The sequence below is a fragment of the Aphelocoma coerulescens genome, chromosome 8, assembly GCF_041296385.1.
Source record: "Aphelocoma coerulescens isolate FSJ_1873_10779 chromosome 8, UR_Acoe_1.0, whole genome shotgun sequence".
Classification (NCBI taxonomy): Eukaryota; Metazoa; Chordata; class Aves; order Passeriformes; family Corvidae; genus Aphelocoma; species Aphelocoma coerulescens.
In genome coordinates this window covers 18,511,738-18,528,546 of record NC_091022.1, presented here as the reverse complement: position 1 = coordinate 18,528,546, position 16,809 = coordinate 18,511,738, and the positions used below count along the sequence as shown (strand labels likewise).

Here is a 16,809-nt window from a genome sequence, read left to right as displayed (position 1 = left end):
GCCTTACTAGATTAACTCGTCTCGATGAATTCAATAACTTTTTTAGGAAATAACTTCTTAAACACCAGCACCAATAATGGAAACAGATGTTTCTTTTTCACCATTTTGGATGTTTTCTGAGGATTATTTTTGGATTTTTTTTAAGTGTCAGCATTTTTAGCTCTATGGTATCATAACAATTCTTATGAACAAACAGTAGAAAAAGACAGCTAAGATGGATAACAGCAGCACAAATCGAGGAACTAGTTTTCCTCTTATTATGAGATAGCAATTGCCTCAAAGCATTGGAATCAAAGAGGAGAGTTCTCCAAGACACAGACAAGAAGCTTCGTTCCAAGCTTTAATTCTTTAAGATGTTTTGAATATTTCAGATTTTTCAAAACTTTTAAAAGGCAGTTTGACTGAATTTTTTGGAGGTGGTGGCTAAAGGCAAAATACAATAAGTGAAACTAATTAATTTTAAGTGTGATGGCAGGGTAGAGAGAAACAGGAATAAGATCACATCTTCTAATTACTGGAAAAGGAGCTAATACGTCTGTCATGGAAGGTAATATCATCGTTATCAACTTTGTGTTCATATTTGCTGTAAATATGATAACTTAATGACTTTTCACATAGCCATAACGAATTTGAGACTTTACTGGCTCTAACACAAATTTAAAATTAAATCCAACATTCATGAATGTACAATGACTCTTGCTGAAAAATGAAAGACAGCAAATTCATAACCTATCAGTGCTGCCCATGGTTCCTATGGTTGGAATACATTTCAGGGGCACCCACCCACAGGTCTAGGCTTCTCCTGAGCTTGTCCCTCTCTAGACAAGAAGATACAGGTCTATGAACATGTGCATGCTGTGAGGCACTAGATCTTTGACAACAAATGTGACACAAGATTTTCCTTTTAGATCTGAACTGGACAGATTTGGAGTATGTGACTGCTATATGACCAGGGGCCATACAGCCCAGCATCTCACACCCACTGGGCATATCTACATAAGTCAACTTGAAGAAGAAAAGCTCAGATTTCTAACACAGGCTACCAGCTTTCTTGGCCAGTGTGCTCCACAAGCACAACACAACTTCCTGGCATTCAGAGCATGCATAAGTATATTCAGGAATAGATTTTACACAGCCAAAGGAAAGCACAAAAGTTGTTTCATCTTACCATTTCACCCCTCATGCCCTTCTCACCTCTCGGTCCCTGTAAGAAAGAGCAGCTGTTATTCTGATATGCTTTCTAGCTGCCTAGGACTGAGATAAGCAGATTGATATCCGTGAGAATTATACTGCTCACATGAGAAGTCCAATCTCATCTGTGGAAGTATTTACAGATCTGGGGGTTTAATTTTCCTGTACTAGTAGAAAATGAAATTACTTGAAAACATCTTGTGATTCCTTGTGGAAAGCTGTATTCTTCAGCTTGCAAATATGTTTTCTTTCAGTAATTCTAACTGTGTTGTCCCTGTCAATCACCTGTGTTCTCCACAATTTCATCCACATTCAACACATCAGTGCTTCACCATCTTTAGAGAACAAAACTCAGTACTCTTCATCAATGAACAAATCCATTCACCACATATATGTTTTTATGCCGTTATTAGTTCTAGTCTCATAATCAGATTAGACACTATTTTTCTATCCCTATTTTTGACTAGTTTTACATTTAAATTGTGTTCCCAAGCATGGCAACAATCTTACAATTCTTCTCTGGAAAATTTGTGCATCTTGATGGCTGTATTTCATAACACGTAGAAGTAATCTTCAACTAAAATGCTTTCTTGATGATGACAAACTCTAGCATTCAATATGAAGTCTATTAAAAGCCTTCATACAAGTACACACAACTGTAAAGTTTTCCTCCTCAGTGCAACTGAAAAGAATGGAGCAAGACAAAGTATCGATTTTTCCAACAAGTGGAAAGAATTCTAGAATTCTTTCTATTTCACTTGTAAATATTTGCATTTATTACTTTTATTTTGTGTTTGTTATGGTTATGATTATTTTGATTTTTAGACATTCTCATTCACTCCAAGTCTAGTTGATCAGGCAGAGGAACCTTCATGGTACAAAGGGCTCCTAAAACTGTCTTACATGGTTGGGTGGTCTAGAGACATGAGCCATGGGGTTCTCTTGCAAAACAAATCTGGCTCTGGCACCATGAGTGTTACAAGAGATGGAAACAGGGATGAGGACAGAGCTCCCCCAGTGCAGAGAACCTGGGGTGCATTGAAAGTTGTCAGAAAGAACAAGATGACGTTTGAGCTGTAACAGGGACCTCGTCAGCACCTGGAACAGCCTTGCAAGGGCTCATGGGCACTCCCAGAGTGTCTGGAGGGGCACTCTGGACAGTTCAACCGACAACAAATAAAAAATAAACTATATTGAAACTGTGGATACTCTGTAGATATATCTCAGACCAAAGGCTGAGAAAGACTATCCAGATGGTGATTACTATGTGCTGTTTTACACGTAGACTTGCCCACTGCCCCTGTAGACGTGCCCTCTGTATGCTGTACTTAGCCAGAAAGCCATTGCAATTACTTTTGTGTCACTGTTTTTTGTCATTTTTTTCTTGTTTGTATTACAGATGCTGGAGTCACATGCATTAACTTTCCAGCATGGTATAACAAGGAAGGTCCTGCTAGTTGCTATTTGTAAACAAAAATAAGAAGGTTGCTAGTTTGACAACAAGATGATTGAACAAAAGGGTAGCGAAATAACCAAATTGTGCAAAAGTGAAGGGAAACTTACAGGCCTGCCAGTTGGGCCTGCTATGCCTTCTTGACCAACAGGGCCAATATATCCCTGTAAACAAGCAAAGAATTTATTAGTTCACCATGTTTCCAAAATGAAGAAAATCCTCATGACATATCCTTGTTTAAAGTTGCTTAGCACACAGACCTGTCAAATATCCAAAAGATCATGGTGATACTCTCTAAATATTGAGTGCACATTGCAACAAAATCAGTAAGGTAAGTATTTAAATAATTTGTAATAGTTGTGCTTGGACAGCCCCCAAACATTCTTTAATGTGAAAACTGATGCACTAAAAACAGTGGAAACTTAAGCACTCTGATTACAAAAGACCACATATTTATTGAGCTACAACCAACTATATCTTGAGCTATATTACTGCCCACAAGTACTCTTGTAAGGCTGCCAGTAAATGCTGCTAAAACGTCACACGTCTGTTCCATTTCTCCTAGAACAAACTGCTTGTGTCCAGTGTTTATCTTGTGGAGGAACGTTTAGAAAAATAAAGTAGCTATTAGAGCAGTCCCCTAAAGCTGCTGCTTTGCATCTGGTTAACTGAACAAATTCAGTTCTGTGAAGGCAAAGGCAGCAGTGAGAGAACATGCTGTAGTAGTTCCATGCTTCAACCTTTCACACTTGATGCCATAAGCTGGATGCACAAAATATTAAAGATGTTTGCACTTTTTTTGGTGAGTAGCGAAGCAGAATGTCATGAAGAATGAGCAAATGAAGGTTCGGAGCATTTTAGAGAAGAAGAAAATGTTCATTAAAAAAAGACTACCTATTAATCAGTAATGCCTGAGCACCACTGTGTCTTACTGCAGGCAAAGTTTGATCCCTATTTTCTTTTGCTGTAGAACACAGTTATACAATCAGCAGTTTTGCCAGTAAGAAGAATGTTCAACCCCAATTGAAGAAGAAATACAAGGTCATAAGATTACAGTAGGAGATCCACACTTAATCAGCAGGCTTTTTTCTTTCAAGATTAAGGGCCCAGCTCTGTTTGTGTGTCTGTAAGCATGATGTAACCAGAGCAGTATTACAGTACAAGCAAAGGGCATCTGGACAGAAAGGTTTGGTTAGAGGGTTCTGGCCTTGTTAATAAGAAAATAAAAAAGATTCCCTAAGTTAAAAACATGTGCCACTTGCAAACCATCCTAACAATCACTTTCATGGAGTGAAACACTTACAACTTGGCCTGTTGGACCTTTTGGGCCCAGAATTCCAACTAAGCCAATGTCCCCTGCAGGACCCTGAAAATGCAAAGGAACAGTTTAATCAAACATGAACATTAGCTATCCACTTGTTTCAAACTCTTGTAATGAGTGAAAGTAAGATAATTTCTAAGAGCAGTAACAGTGAAAATACCAAGCACTGACCCAGAATGTTTGTCCTTAGACACTGAGTACACAGTTTTGCCTACCATGTTCCAACAGTTCAGAGATATTTTGAACAAATTAGTGTTAAAGCTGATTAATTCTATGCTTTCATAATGTTCTCACTCTGTAAATAGCTTACAGTCTAAGAGAAAAGAACAAGCACATACTTTTGGACCTGGGAATCCTTGAAACCCCATTAAACCTTGATCTCCATTTTCTCCCTGTAATAAGAGCAGGCATCCTTACTATTAGTTCATGTTGCCAATTCTTGGACTACTTGTTTTGCATCAACCACAGTGGTTACGTACAGTCTGTCCTTTCAGTCCAGCGTCTCCTGCTGGTCCTTGGTCACCTTGTGATCCTGGAAGGCCTCTTTTGCCTCTCTTTCCTGGATGACCTAGAAGCCCTCTCTCGCCCTGTCAATAAGAAGAAAATGTATCTTCTATTACAATTATGGAAGTTACAAATGTAAATACAAGTTTCCTTTTAAATACAAGTCAGAAGTGTGGAACATGCTTTCTCTCTAAGAAATAGACTTATTCCATTCATTTCATTTCCCTCAGGAAAATAATTAAACATACACTAAAATGCAAACACGACTTGACTGCTCCTTGACTTGGAAACAAAAACCATACATGTTGGATCAGTTCTAGTATGGTATCTCCCAGTGTAAGCAGTAAAATTCACAAAATAAAATAGAGAACAGACAGGTTAAAAGTAAATTCTAAAAATAATCCTCTGCTCAAGACACAGTGTACTTGTCAAACTCCCTGCTGTTATACTAAAAATCTACATTGATTCAAATGGAAACTAGACAAGTTCCTGCAAGACAAATCCTCTGAGGACTATCAAATATATAGAAGTCATGTCTAGCTCAGGAGATTACTGAGCTGCAATAAAGGCTGTGAATAAACAGGTTTCATGTTTTGTGCTTATACTCTTTCCCAGGTTTTACCTTTGTATTATTTGTCTTGAGTCAGTATGTGCTTTATTAATGCTTATTCTGTACTATATGTGGCAACAGTTTTCCCTCAACTCATCTGTTCCTTGCCTTTTTCAGATTGCAGGCACTTCTGAGCAGGAACTACCTCCTACAGCTCATTGTCCAGGCAAAGGAGTAAAATTCAGAGTGGGAGCAATAAACACTGCAAATAATGAATACAGTTTATACTAAAATATATTCATGAAAAGATAACAAAGACAGTATTTCCAGTTTCCAAATAACTTAAGGTTTTAAAGAATGGCTTACCAATAAAATCTCACAAAGAAAATTAGTTTAGATAAAAATAATGATTTTAGATAAATTCTATTCTAAATAAAGAAAATTCTATTCTAAATAAAGAAAATAATCTGTAATGTTTCCATTGTTTGCTTGTTTTAAAACTGAAATGAGTCTAATTAATATGAGGATGTGCTAATATCAGGTACCTGGAACTGCCTGGAAAATGGAGCACACTCAGATTTCTTTCTGACAGGGCTGAACAAAAACAGTTTAACTCCTGTGATAAATTTCAAGCTGGGGATTTAGGCTTGAGATTATGGTAATTCTCTGCTATTAGATTGCTTAGATATTTAAATCATCCCAACTGTTCTAGTAGCTACAGAAGTTTAGAAGTAAAAATCAGGAAACATCTGACCCTAAAGCTGGAATGAATAAATACCAAGTGTTTTGATGGCTTCTGGAGTTGGGAATAGCATTCAGATGGATGAGATTTCTATTTTCAATTTACAGTTTATAGAAATGAGGTAAACACCACTTGTGTAGTCTTACCTTTCAAATAAGACTTGCTGCCTGTTACTCACATGATTAACAGTAGTATGGTGGTTCCACAGTCACTAAATGCAGCATAACTGTACTAAAACAACAAGATCCCATGTATGTACCTTTAGTCCAGGTGCTCCCATGGGCCCTGGCATGCCTGGCAATCCCTTGGGACCTCGTGCTCCAGGATAACCTGCTAGACCTGGTAAGCCTGAGTTTCCTTTATTGCCCTTAACAAATTGAAAATAATGGTTACAAGCAGAATAGCCAAACGTTTCTTCATTGCATGCTGAAACTAGCAAATAACATAAAATCAGTCAAAACTACTCAATGCTTTCTGTATATATGGACACACACTGATAGTACATCAAAATAAATAGAAAGACAATGATCAGCAGTATCATCTAGATTTCTGCTAATATTCCAAAAGTTAAAGGCTGAAAATAGTTTGAACTTCACAGTATTCATTTTTCAAGAAGAAGTAACTCCATGTGAAACAAAATGAGACTACCTTCCCAAAGAACTATTCAAAATTCTACATGTTTATTTATAAGGATCAGGCATACTGATAATACTAGTATGGCTGTATATACTCTGTAAAGATTCACACACAATAATCTTGCCATATGAAGAAAGATCAGAATGTTTGTTATGAAAATGTATGAGGACATCAAGCTATCAATGAAAGCAGCTGCTTTAAATGAAAAATCATGGTTACTGAATATATGGAGTTAAGTCACTTTTGACATGTTAAAAAATACAAAATGGAAGTTTGCTACCATACAAATGAATATTTCTGTGATGTAATTTAATAGAAATGCGTATATAAATCTTCCTTATTTCCTATGACATTCAGTTAAGCCCTAATAGAAATAAAAGGGTTGTATAAAACATGATTTTTGTATTAAATGTGATTTTTTTTGGCTTTTGCATATGGTGCTGTGGCTTACAGATTGATGGACTGATAAACTTACATTGCAAAAATTCTTCTCTTTTTGTTCATTGTAGCAAATATCAGTTTTAAACCTCCTTTTATTACAAACTGTAATAGGATAATGGAGTTGTCTTTACTATGATTGTATGAAATTTTCAGTGGAAAGGCAAAAATGTAAAAATTCTTTGGGGTAATTCTCCTAAATCCAGCTCCAAAGAATTTTAAGAACTTGGAAGAGGTTCATGACCTGAGACTGGAGAGGCTTGAGTAGGGTGCACCTGCCCCCTATGGGTAACTTGTTTAATTTCCTCTTCATTCAATCAGATTGGAAATTTGTATCTGAAACAGCAGTGCCTCATCCGGCATCTTGGTTAATTCCTAACACCAAATCTAACGTGGCAACCTTTTATAACAATTACTGGTCCATCTGAGTAGAACTACTGAGAAATACATACTTGAAATCAAAGTGATCAGACCTTCAATGATGAGAACTACTCAAGGAATCTTCTCCCCCTCTCTGGAGGGACTAATTGAAGAGCTGTGTCACTGCTCCCAGAGGCAGCAGGTCACAACCTTGGGCCCACAGCAAAGAACAGTCAGACAAAAACCCTGTTTCAAAGAATGCTCTTAGATATCTCAGATACCTAATACTCTTTTTAACTGGTTTTGGACAAAGCTTCAGAATTATTTAGGTAGAGAGGCATTGGTTACAAATACAAAAGGAAAATATGGGATTATCTCAGACCCTGAGAGGAAACAGTGTCTTTTGGGATCTATGGCTCATTTTCAGGAACAGATTTGTGCAGCCTTTCTAAGTAATCACTTTCGCTTAGCTGTAGTTACTACTGTCATATACCAATGAAACAGCTCTTCTCACAGCACACTTCCCTTATGCAAACTTTGTATCTTGGCTGGAATATCAGGAGCAAAAGAGAAGGAAAAAAAAGTTGGTCTAATTTTCAAGATACTCAGGGAACTGAGAAAGGTCCCTTCTTTTTAAATATCTTAACCCTAGGAAATCTGTAATGCAAAATGACATGGAGGAAATGTGGAAAGTTACTTACCTTAGGGCCAGGCTCCCCTGACAGCCCAGTCTTGCCAGGGTTCCCAGGAATGCCTTCTGGTCCAGGGTACCCAACTGCTCCTTTCTGCCCTAGTTGCCCTGGTTTTCCCTTGAAACAAATTCAAATCAAATATAACACTGTTGGTTCTCTTCATCTTCACTCCCCCATAACTAGATTTCAGTCACAGTGCTTCCTAAACCCTACCTAACAACAGACCCAGTGATATGAATGAATACTCACAGAGGGAGCTCTGAGTTAGGATGTTTGCTTTAGAATTCTACTGGTTTAACCTTAGACTTGCTCTGTCATGGGATCTGAGCAACTTCAGCTGAAATCGTAAGACTGACCCCTTTGTGTGCCAGGTCTGGAAGATGCCTGCAAGTGCTGATTCTTAAACTGAAGTGAGGAAACCTTATAAAGTCATTTATTTATCCCTGAAAAAACCCAACCATATACCTTTTCAGCCTTTATTTACTAAATACTCAGTACTGGACTTCCACAAATTTATGCGGTTCAAATTTGAACATATCAAAAATACAAATTTACAATATGGCAAGTTTGTGCAACTGTTGCTATACTTGCATAAAAAGGCCTCCTATCACATCCAACAGAGGAACATTGATTTATTTCCTTACAATTATTTCCCTTTAGACTGAGATACACTATCTTAAAAGGCTTGGAGTTCTGCACTAATGTCTCTATAAATGCAATTTCTCAGAAATGTAAAATGTTCTAACTACAACACATTTTGTCTGAAAAATTATAGGTAACAACACCCATATAGAATATAAGTGTACCAAACTTCTGGTTGCTTAAGTATCTTGCATTTAGCATGTGCTTTGAAACTTCCTGAAGTTCTAGTTTTATTGTCTTCTCCTCACTTCTCTGCATGTCTTGCTTTCCTTGTTTTCTGTTGTCTGCTGAAAGATCCCTGTAGTCCTCCAAAAGAAAATGCCGAGTATTTACAAAGGACACACAGTTCCTTGTCTTCAAAAGCCTCCTCTTGCTCTCTGCCCAGCAGGTACAAGCCCTGTGCAACAGCTGCATTTCTCCAGTTACTGACAATGTTTTGATGTGAGGTAGTAAAAGTTATTTACAATATGTGCTTGTGTGGTATTATTTATTAGGGGACCAAAATAACCTTGACGCATTTTGTTCTTTGTTATGTTTACAGAACACCTACTGCTTCCTGCTCTGTTTTCTCCCTCAGGGAGAAGGGAATGCAAGTCAGCTCCTCTACAGTAACTCAAGAAAAAACATTAAAAATTTCAGCTCAGGGCAAGCAAGAGAAATAAATAAACCTCAAGGATACCACATGTATCCATCACGGACATATGGATCCAAGCTTCTGTAGGCTGCAGAGGATCAAAGAACTGATGAAGTCAGAAGTGAACACAAGTACAGTTCTGTGCAATATAACGTGATAACCTCCAAATGGACTCCAAAAATGACCTAATTAAATAACTTTACAAGTGGTAAGGCCCTTGTTGTTAGTTGCACGTAACTTCCATATGCTGAGTAACTGAATATATAATTCAGTACAATTTAACAAAATTTTGAAAATTTTTATTCAAAAATGACAGGGGTTCCTTCATACCTCCTGGATAATAATAAGATTCTTTAGAGTGAACACAAGACCTTCTGGTAACCCTGGCATGATTCAATTTTGGTTTTATTAGTAGTTTCATTGTTTTATAATCTGAAGATATATGGTAGAATTTTGTTACTTACAGGAATTCCAGGTTTGCCTGCCTGACCCGTTGCTCCTTTCTTCCCTGTGGGTCCCTAGAAGTTACAAATACTTGTGAACTGACAAATGTCTTAAACTCAGTCCCCTAAGAAGAGCTGAGGAATGTTGCTGTCTAGTATTTATGTTCACATTGCCTGGCTTTGAACCAGATTATTCACATTTCAGGAGACAGCAGAAAGCTTTTCAAGTAAAAGCAAATGTATTTTTGGCAGAATTCTGTATGTTTTTCCCTTTTGTGAATCAGTTTTGAAAACTTTTTCAACAACAAGCATAAAATGTTTTTCATCATGAATCTGGCAATTTCTCCTGTATCAGCCACCCCGTGTGAGGAAGTACACTTTTACAGCATTTCCTGTACTCTTCAAAAGGGAAGTCTTGAAAGGTAGGCAATGTAAATGCACTGAATGTCTGTGGAAGAGAATACTAGAAAGTAACAGTGTCATATATCACAGATGTAAACATTCTTTTTTATCTAAGATCTACACAAAAGATAAAATTTACTTAAAATCAGACTTTTTTCATCTTGACTGATCTAGAAATTGGTAGTCTTAGAAAATTGAGAGATTCTGAGCAGATAACATTCTTGTAAAGTGGCTTAGTGACATAGGAGGTCAAGCACCAAGGAAGAAAAGCTCAGAATGGGTCAAAAGCTTCTCAGAGAACTTTTTTATAGGATAGTCTCCACAGAATATAAAGATCGAGAGCATTAATTTTATCCTACCTCTAAAAGATGCAAACAGTGAAGAACAGGGACAAGAATAACACTTGTTAGCATAGAACAAGTAGAAAAAGGTTCCCAAGATTTTTCAGACTAATTATCTCAAACACTCTTTTTAAAGCAAAAGTTATGCTGTAACTACCATGCTGCAATATGGCAAAACATGCAAAAAAGTGAAAAAGCTTGAGTCATTATAAGTGCAACTGTTGTATAATTAGGTAAACATGAAAAAAACCAGCAAAATTTTGTTTTATTGCTCAATTTAATGCCTTTTTTGTTAAGAATGGCATAAAAAAGTCCACCAATCAGAACTAGAATATGCATATTCAAATAAATATTGTTTTCATTAAGATTTCTGGATGCACATAAAGTAAAGCCAGATGATTCAGCATTGCAGTTTATGGGATTAACTTTGCAAGGCTTGCTATAGCAGCACCAGTAATGCCACTGGAGTGAAGACTGCATGAATATTTTCACTACTAACATTTTTGTGGAAACCTTTAAGCTCTTATGGGTTGCTCCATGCTGGATATTAGTTCCACATTTGTAAATGGCAGTATTAGTCTGAGGAGCATTTGCAAGACAAAGAAAGCACTCTCCAAGAGGAATGGCTGATTTTGTCCTGTGATGTGAGTAGTTTGACAAAAACAATATATCCAAGTTCACAGCCAGAGTACATGCTGACAACGCCTCCACATCACGTTTCCTTACTGTTGCTCCTCAGTTCTAGTCTACCACAGATTCTTGTATTTACCTACAAAATTTTGAAACTAACAGAGTTTCTCTATGGAACTTCTCAGATAAAATAGCTCATTAAAATTGCAATGGTAATTGGTATTGTAAGAAATCTTTTAGCCTAAATCTTTTGAAATATCAAAAGCCAATGACATTCAGCCCATGGGAGAATATAGACACTTTTGGCAATTTACAACACATCACCAAGATGAACTAACATTTCTAAAGAGAAAAATTTCATCTTTGATCTTTGTCATGACTTGTTCTGTCATTATTGCTCCAGTATTCTGTAGCAAATTCCTTATTTCCAGGTCTCTGAAAACTCAGTACAGTGCAGTACCAGGAGGCTTCATTTACAGATCAGAGAAGCAAAATCCCAGTTGCTCTCCAGAGCTACTTTCCCACAAGAAACTCCATTTGAGGGGATAATTGAATATCACTCAAACATTTCCAAAAGAGCCTCTCATAATGCTTTATATCACTCCAAAGTAAAACTACTTACCTATCAAATAACACACATTTACTAACCATGATAATTATATTTTTAATTTTTTTTTTTTTTGTCCCTGCAGGTATGAAAAGGGAGCTCTAACACTCAGTTTTAACCATATGGAACAGTTTCCCAAGGATAGTCAGTGAACAATAAAACCCTGCAAATTCCAGTTAAGTGCAGTTTTGTTTCACTTTTTTCTACTTACTTCTGAGCCCCTTTCTCCTTTTGGTCCTTGCTCTCCCAATTCACCCAGCTCTCCCTTTGAAAAGAACATACATTAAATAAATGAAAAGAGTCATTTGAATGCAGATGAAAACAGATTTTCAACAGTCAATAGAGAAATCTCACTTGTTTGAAACACTTACTGGAGGCCCCTGTTGTCCAATAGGTCCTCTGAGCCCTGGAAGACCTATATGACCCTGGGAAGGAGAAAATATAACATATTGCTATACAGGTAACTAGGTAACTCAGGCTGGCATGCTCAGTGAGCTACAGACTTCCTTGTAAAGCCCATCTTGGGAGGTGCCAGGTGGGCACAGATTCACTGACACGACCTAGATAAAGTATGGTCAGATCTCCAAGATCAAACCCTGTGGAGATTTTATTCTTTGCGTTCTCTACTCCAAGCTGCAAGTGGGAATTACATATTGTTTAAACATTTCTGCACTTCTGTAAGCACAGATTTGGTTCATTCATTTATTCCTATGTCTATCTGTATTACTATGTAACTTGGATATTCCGTGTCAAGGACCGTCTCTTGTATTTCAGCAAACTGCACCAGTGATAAGCATCAGTTACCATCCAATTTTCATGTGCTGAAAGACTGAATATAATTCATTAATAATTTTTAGGATTAGATTTACAATAAGTAGTGCTTAAATGTCAGAGAAAAATGGTAACTACTACAGTATTACAGAAACATGGAACTGTTTAGGTTGAAAACGACTTTTTGAGATCTATGGAACCCTCTTTCTCCAGCAAGGCCAGCTAGAAAAGATTGCCCAGGACCATGTCTAGTCAAGTTTTCAGTATATCCACAGATGAAGACTCCACAACCTCTCTGGGCAGCCTGCTCTGGTGCTCAGTCATCCTCACAGTAAAAAAAAAGCCATTTCAAAAGGAATTTCATGTGTTTCAGTTTTTGCCCTTTGCCTCCTGTCCTGTCACTGGACACTATGGAGACAAGTTTGGCTACTTCATCTTAATCTCCTCCCATCAGGTATTTATGCACACTAAGGTCACTGGAGTCTTCTCCAGCTGAGGAGTTGCCGCTCCCATGTCCCCATATGAAAGATGCTCCAATGTGTTCCAAGAGTGCAGCAGTGCAGTGAGGCTCCAGCACGTGCATCTCTGCACACTTGTGAGGGAAGATGGCACTTCTGCTGCATTGCTCCACATGTAGGCATGGCATGCCATGTTCAAAGACTAAAACCCAAGGGGTATTACCTTGTAACCCTCATCTCCAGGTTCTCCTCTATCTCCACGTTCACCAATTCGACCCTAGAGAACAAACCAAAGAGCAAAATGTAACAGCTGAACTGAATATAATGCTGCAGTGAAATATGAACAGAAAGCTGGGATTTCTCTCAAGACAAACTAACCACTGAGAGGGAACTGAGCAATACAGATATAAAGGTTAGCTTGGCTAAAGGAATAAACATGGGTTTTTTTCTAAACAGAGCATTGCAGTCAGACACAGTCTAAAATTTTTTTAACTGAAGACTAAAAGAAGCTAAAAGATAAATCTTACATGGGGCTTAATGAAACAGGATGGAGGACTGACCTCAGAGGAACTTCTCCAGATTTATACTTATGTATATAAATAAATATATATTAATTTAAAATCCAAATGGATAAATGAAGTGACTCTGGTTTCAAGACATGCAAGGAAAACTCTCTTATGGCCTCTGTAAGACAGCACACTAAAAATTGGATTCTTTTCTGGAATGATGTGCTGTACCCAAAATTTGCTTTAATTTTGAAGTTTCTCCTAATAATTTTGACAGGTTCATAAATGCTGCAGAGACACACTCCACATATGAATTTAGTACAAAAATGGTTACAAAATGCCGTTCTCTAAATCAGCTAAATTAGTGTGCAGTGATAACAAAATAAGTGAAAACATATTTTTGATTAGTAAAGCAATTAAGTATAACTCAGAGTAAACAGCAAGGGTAAAATTCTTTTCTTAAAATGCTGATCTAAACACAGACTAATGGCATTAGTGTATTTAAATAGAGGGCACAGATGTTTAAGCAGGAAAGGGCACACAGCAGTATTTTCAGAGAGAGATTACTCATTAAAGGAGGATCATTCTATGTTTTTTTTACTGGCTCCTGAGACAATGATAAAAAGCTTCAGAACTAAATGCATTGGCTCTTGTCTTGAGATGCACTAATGTAATGTTTTTGAGAAAGAAAGACCTACTGGTTCACCTATGGGCCCAGGTGGTCCAAGGACTGTATTATCTTCGCCTGGGTAACCCTAAACCAAAGATAAATATTTAAAAATGTTAACTTGAAGTTCAACCTCATCTACCATGCACACAAGTTCAAATGCTAATGAAAAGCAGAAAACACATTGTATAGATGCTAAAAGTGAATATTATGCTTATGGTTTTAATATAGTGGATACAGTAACTCCATCTTAACATTCACCTAAACGTCCTAAAGACATTTAGGACTAAAAAAGCTAAATATTTGCTCTATTCTCAAAGGCAGCTATAAGAAAAAAAAGGATTATTTGAACAATTTCCATGTAATCATGTTTTTATTTAATCAAAAAAAAGGATAAACAGGATATTTGACAAGGGGAAAAAAAGAAAACTTCTTCCACTATTTTGAGAAATACACTTAACATAAAGAAAAACAAGTGTACAGAAGACTTCAACATTAAGCCTGAAATCTATTAAAATTTAAATACGAAATAACTGCCATCCAAGTTAATAAACAAAAAATTATCTATTCCAGCTGATACCTAGCAATAGTAATGCAAAGAGAATCACATTTTTAAATATGATTAAGGACTTTTAAAGTGCATCAAAGTGCTTTTTCAGAAGTGACCAAGAAACTTAGACACTTAGTTCCCAAAAAATTAGTTTTCAGTTATTATTTCTTATTTCATACAAAACCTGTTTATAACATCAAGCACTAAATGTCTATTCACAGAATTTATTGCATAACTTGTTCTAGTTTGTATTTCTATGTCAAGGGCAACTCCAGTCCAATCTTTGTGAAGTGAATCCATGTACCTGCCTTCTTGGGGTCACACAGATTTCACCATACAAATCTGTTTTCAGGATTTGAGACTTGAGAGAACAACAGTAAATTTGACACTAAAATAGCAGTACTGAGGCCACATCCTGTCCCTAACATTTTATATTAACCACAGACATTTGTCCATTCTAGTTGGACTTTCAGGCAAATCTGTGGGTGTACTAACAGACTCAGAGTTAAGTAAATATTTAGCTGGTTCTGCACTGATTATTTTTGTCAGCAGTGCTCTCTAAGGGCAGTGGTGCTATCTGATACAATAGACTGTGTTCTGTACAGTGGGTACCTTGTGTTTTAGAACCACAAACATTTTAACGGTATAATTTGGGACTCCATCTCTGAATGACCCTTTTCCTCACTTTGCATTTCTTTTCATAGTCTCTGACAATACTAACAAATACTGCAAATGGTGGCTTTTGCTGCTTGCTGTGGGAAACAGTAGGTGTGCAGTTACATTTCCTCCCTTTATATTTTCACAAAACAGGACAGTAAAATCCATGTTCATACCTTTTCTCCTTTGGGGCCTGGGGGCCCTGAGGGCCCTGGAGGACCCTTGTGACCCTGAAGAAGCAAATCAAACACAAATTATTTTAAAACAAATAAAGAAAGAAATAATTCCAAACTTTCTTTTAGCTACTAACTACATTTTTTTTTCTGCTGGCTAATTATTCTAAATCATGTTATGACAACAAAATCAATGGCAGAAAATGGACTGTGTGCAGGAAAAACTCTATGCACATTGGGAAACTACAGATTCTGGGAGGGCTGAAGGCAGGTGATTGGAGCTGGGCTGGTTCTTGCTTGAGGGTTAGGGTCACTGATGGGTGTTTGTGTTTGGAAAAGAGACTGGACAGTCTGCTCTGTAAGAGGATTACTCAATCCATCTATGATGATTTTCACAGCTATTTTTCAGTGAAAGCCACAATATCTTTATGCCCTTCAACTAACCTCATTTAATCAGTTTCTGTTACTGAAATGAAAATTGCATGGCCAGACAGTAAGCAGAGGTGGTGGTGTTTGCTGAACTTTCTTTATATATATACCTGTAGTAGTTTTATAGGAACTTTACTCAGAAGGGGTGAGACACATTGGATAAACAAGGGTTTAAAGTTTGTGGTAAAACCCCCCTGCTAGTGAAAACACACAAAAACCTCACAAAAACCAGCCATCCTTGCTTAAGGCTAACATTTCTGAATAGGCAAACATGTTGTATAAACATATGTGAGTATCTGGCTTTCCTGAAAATGTTTGTGTAGTCTAGATACAGATCCCTAAGATATTCGAAATTAGAGTACCACAGACTTACTTTGGGACATATGTGTACCTGAATTCAGTAAAAAACGTACCCCATAACCTGGAATTCCTGGCTCTCCTTCAGGTCCCATTCCTCCTAGGTGTCCCTGTTAAATGCAGTTATCAGTGAGAGAAAAAAGAGCTCCTTTGTAAAGTGCTACAACAATGACTACTTTATAAAGTAAGCACTTGAAAAATCTTGAAATATTGACACTTGACACCACAGACAACTTTCTGTAGGTCCTACTTCATTTATTAAAGAATACTGGGCTTTTCATTCTTCTGTGGAAAAAATGGTCAACGTTTTCAGTCCTAACCTTATAGTCTTTGTGCATAATGAAGATCAAAAGGATCTCAGCTTTGAGGGGTGTGAAAGAACTCTCTAAGTGCTAGTATGCCGAGAGAAGTGGAGGGTGGTCATCACCTTAGAAAGTTGAGTCCTTCTCTTGAAAATATTGGTGATTAGATAGTAAACTTTGCTTCTGTATTTCCTGTGTTCAGGAACACACTGCTGCATTCAGTGGCCACGGGACTGGACTGAGACAGGGATGTTGCCTCTCTAGTGGGGAGTCTGGATGCTTTGGTGCATGTGCCACACAGTATGGAGCAAGTTTGGGGAGCTTACTATGAAAGGAGCTAAAAGTTAATGGAA

At 37.2% G+C, this 16,809-nt stretch overlaps 1 protein-coding gene across 7 annotated transcripts in view; it reads right to left on the bottom strand.

Moving 5' to 3' along the window:
* The window catches only part of COL24A1 (collagen type XXIV alpha 1 chain), a 127,220-nt gene that overhangs the window by 8,774 nt on the left and 101,637 nt on the right, over positions 1–16,809 (bottom strand). For all 7 annotated transcript variants that reach the window (XR_011152419.1, XR_011152420.1, XM_069022919.1 and 4 more), the window contains 14 exons: positions 16,211–16,264; positions 15,372–15,425; positions 14,020–14,076; positions 13,039–13,092; positions 11,958–12,011; positions 11,798–11,851; positions 9,628–9,681; positions 7,897–8,004; positions 6,021–6,128; positions 4,445–4,552; positions 4,304–4,357; positions 3,948–4,010; positions 2,755–2,808; positions 1,169–1,204 (listed from right to left, as the gene is read on the bottom strand). Coding sequence is in view for 5 of the 7 variants with exons in the window: in XM_069022919.1 (XP_068879020.1) it covers positions 1,169–1,204; positions 2,755–2,808; positions 3,948–4,010; positions 4,304–4,357; positions 4,445–4,552; positions 6,021–6,128; positions 7,897–8,004; positions 9,628–9,681; positions 11,798–11,851; positions 11,958–12,011; positions 13,039–13,092; positions 14,020–14,076; positions 15,372–15,425; positions 16,211–16,264 (912 nt within the window). In the remaining 2 variants the exon portion in view is untranslated. The remainder of the gene's footprint in view (positions 1–1,168; positions 1,205–2,754; positions 2,809–3,947; positions 4,011–4,303; positions 4,358–4,444; positions 4,553–6,020; positions 6,129–7,896; positions 8,005–9,627; positions 9,682–11,797; positions 11,852–11,957; positions 12,012–13,038; positions 13,093–14,019; positions 14,077–15,371; positions 15,426–16,210; positions 16,265–16,809) is intronic.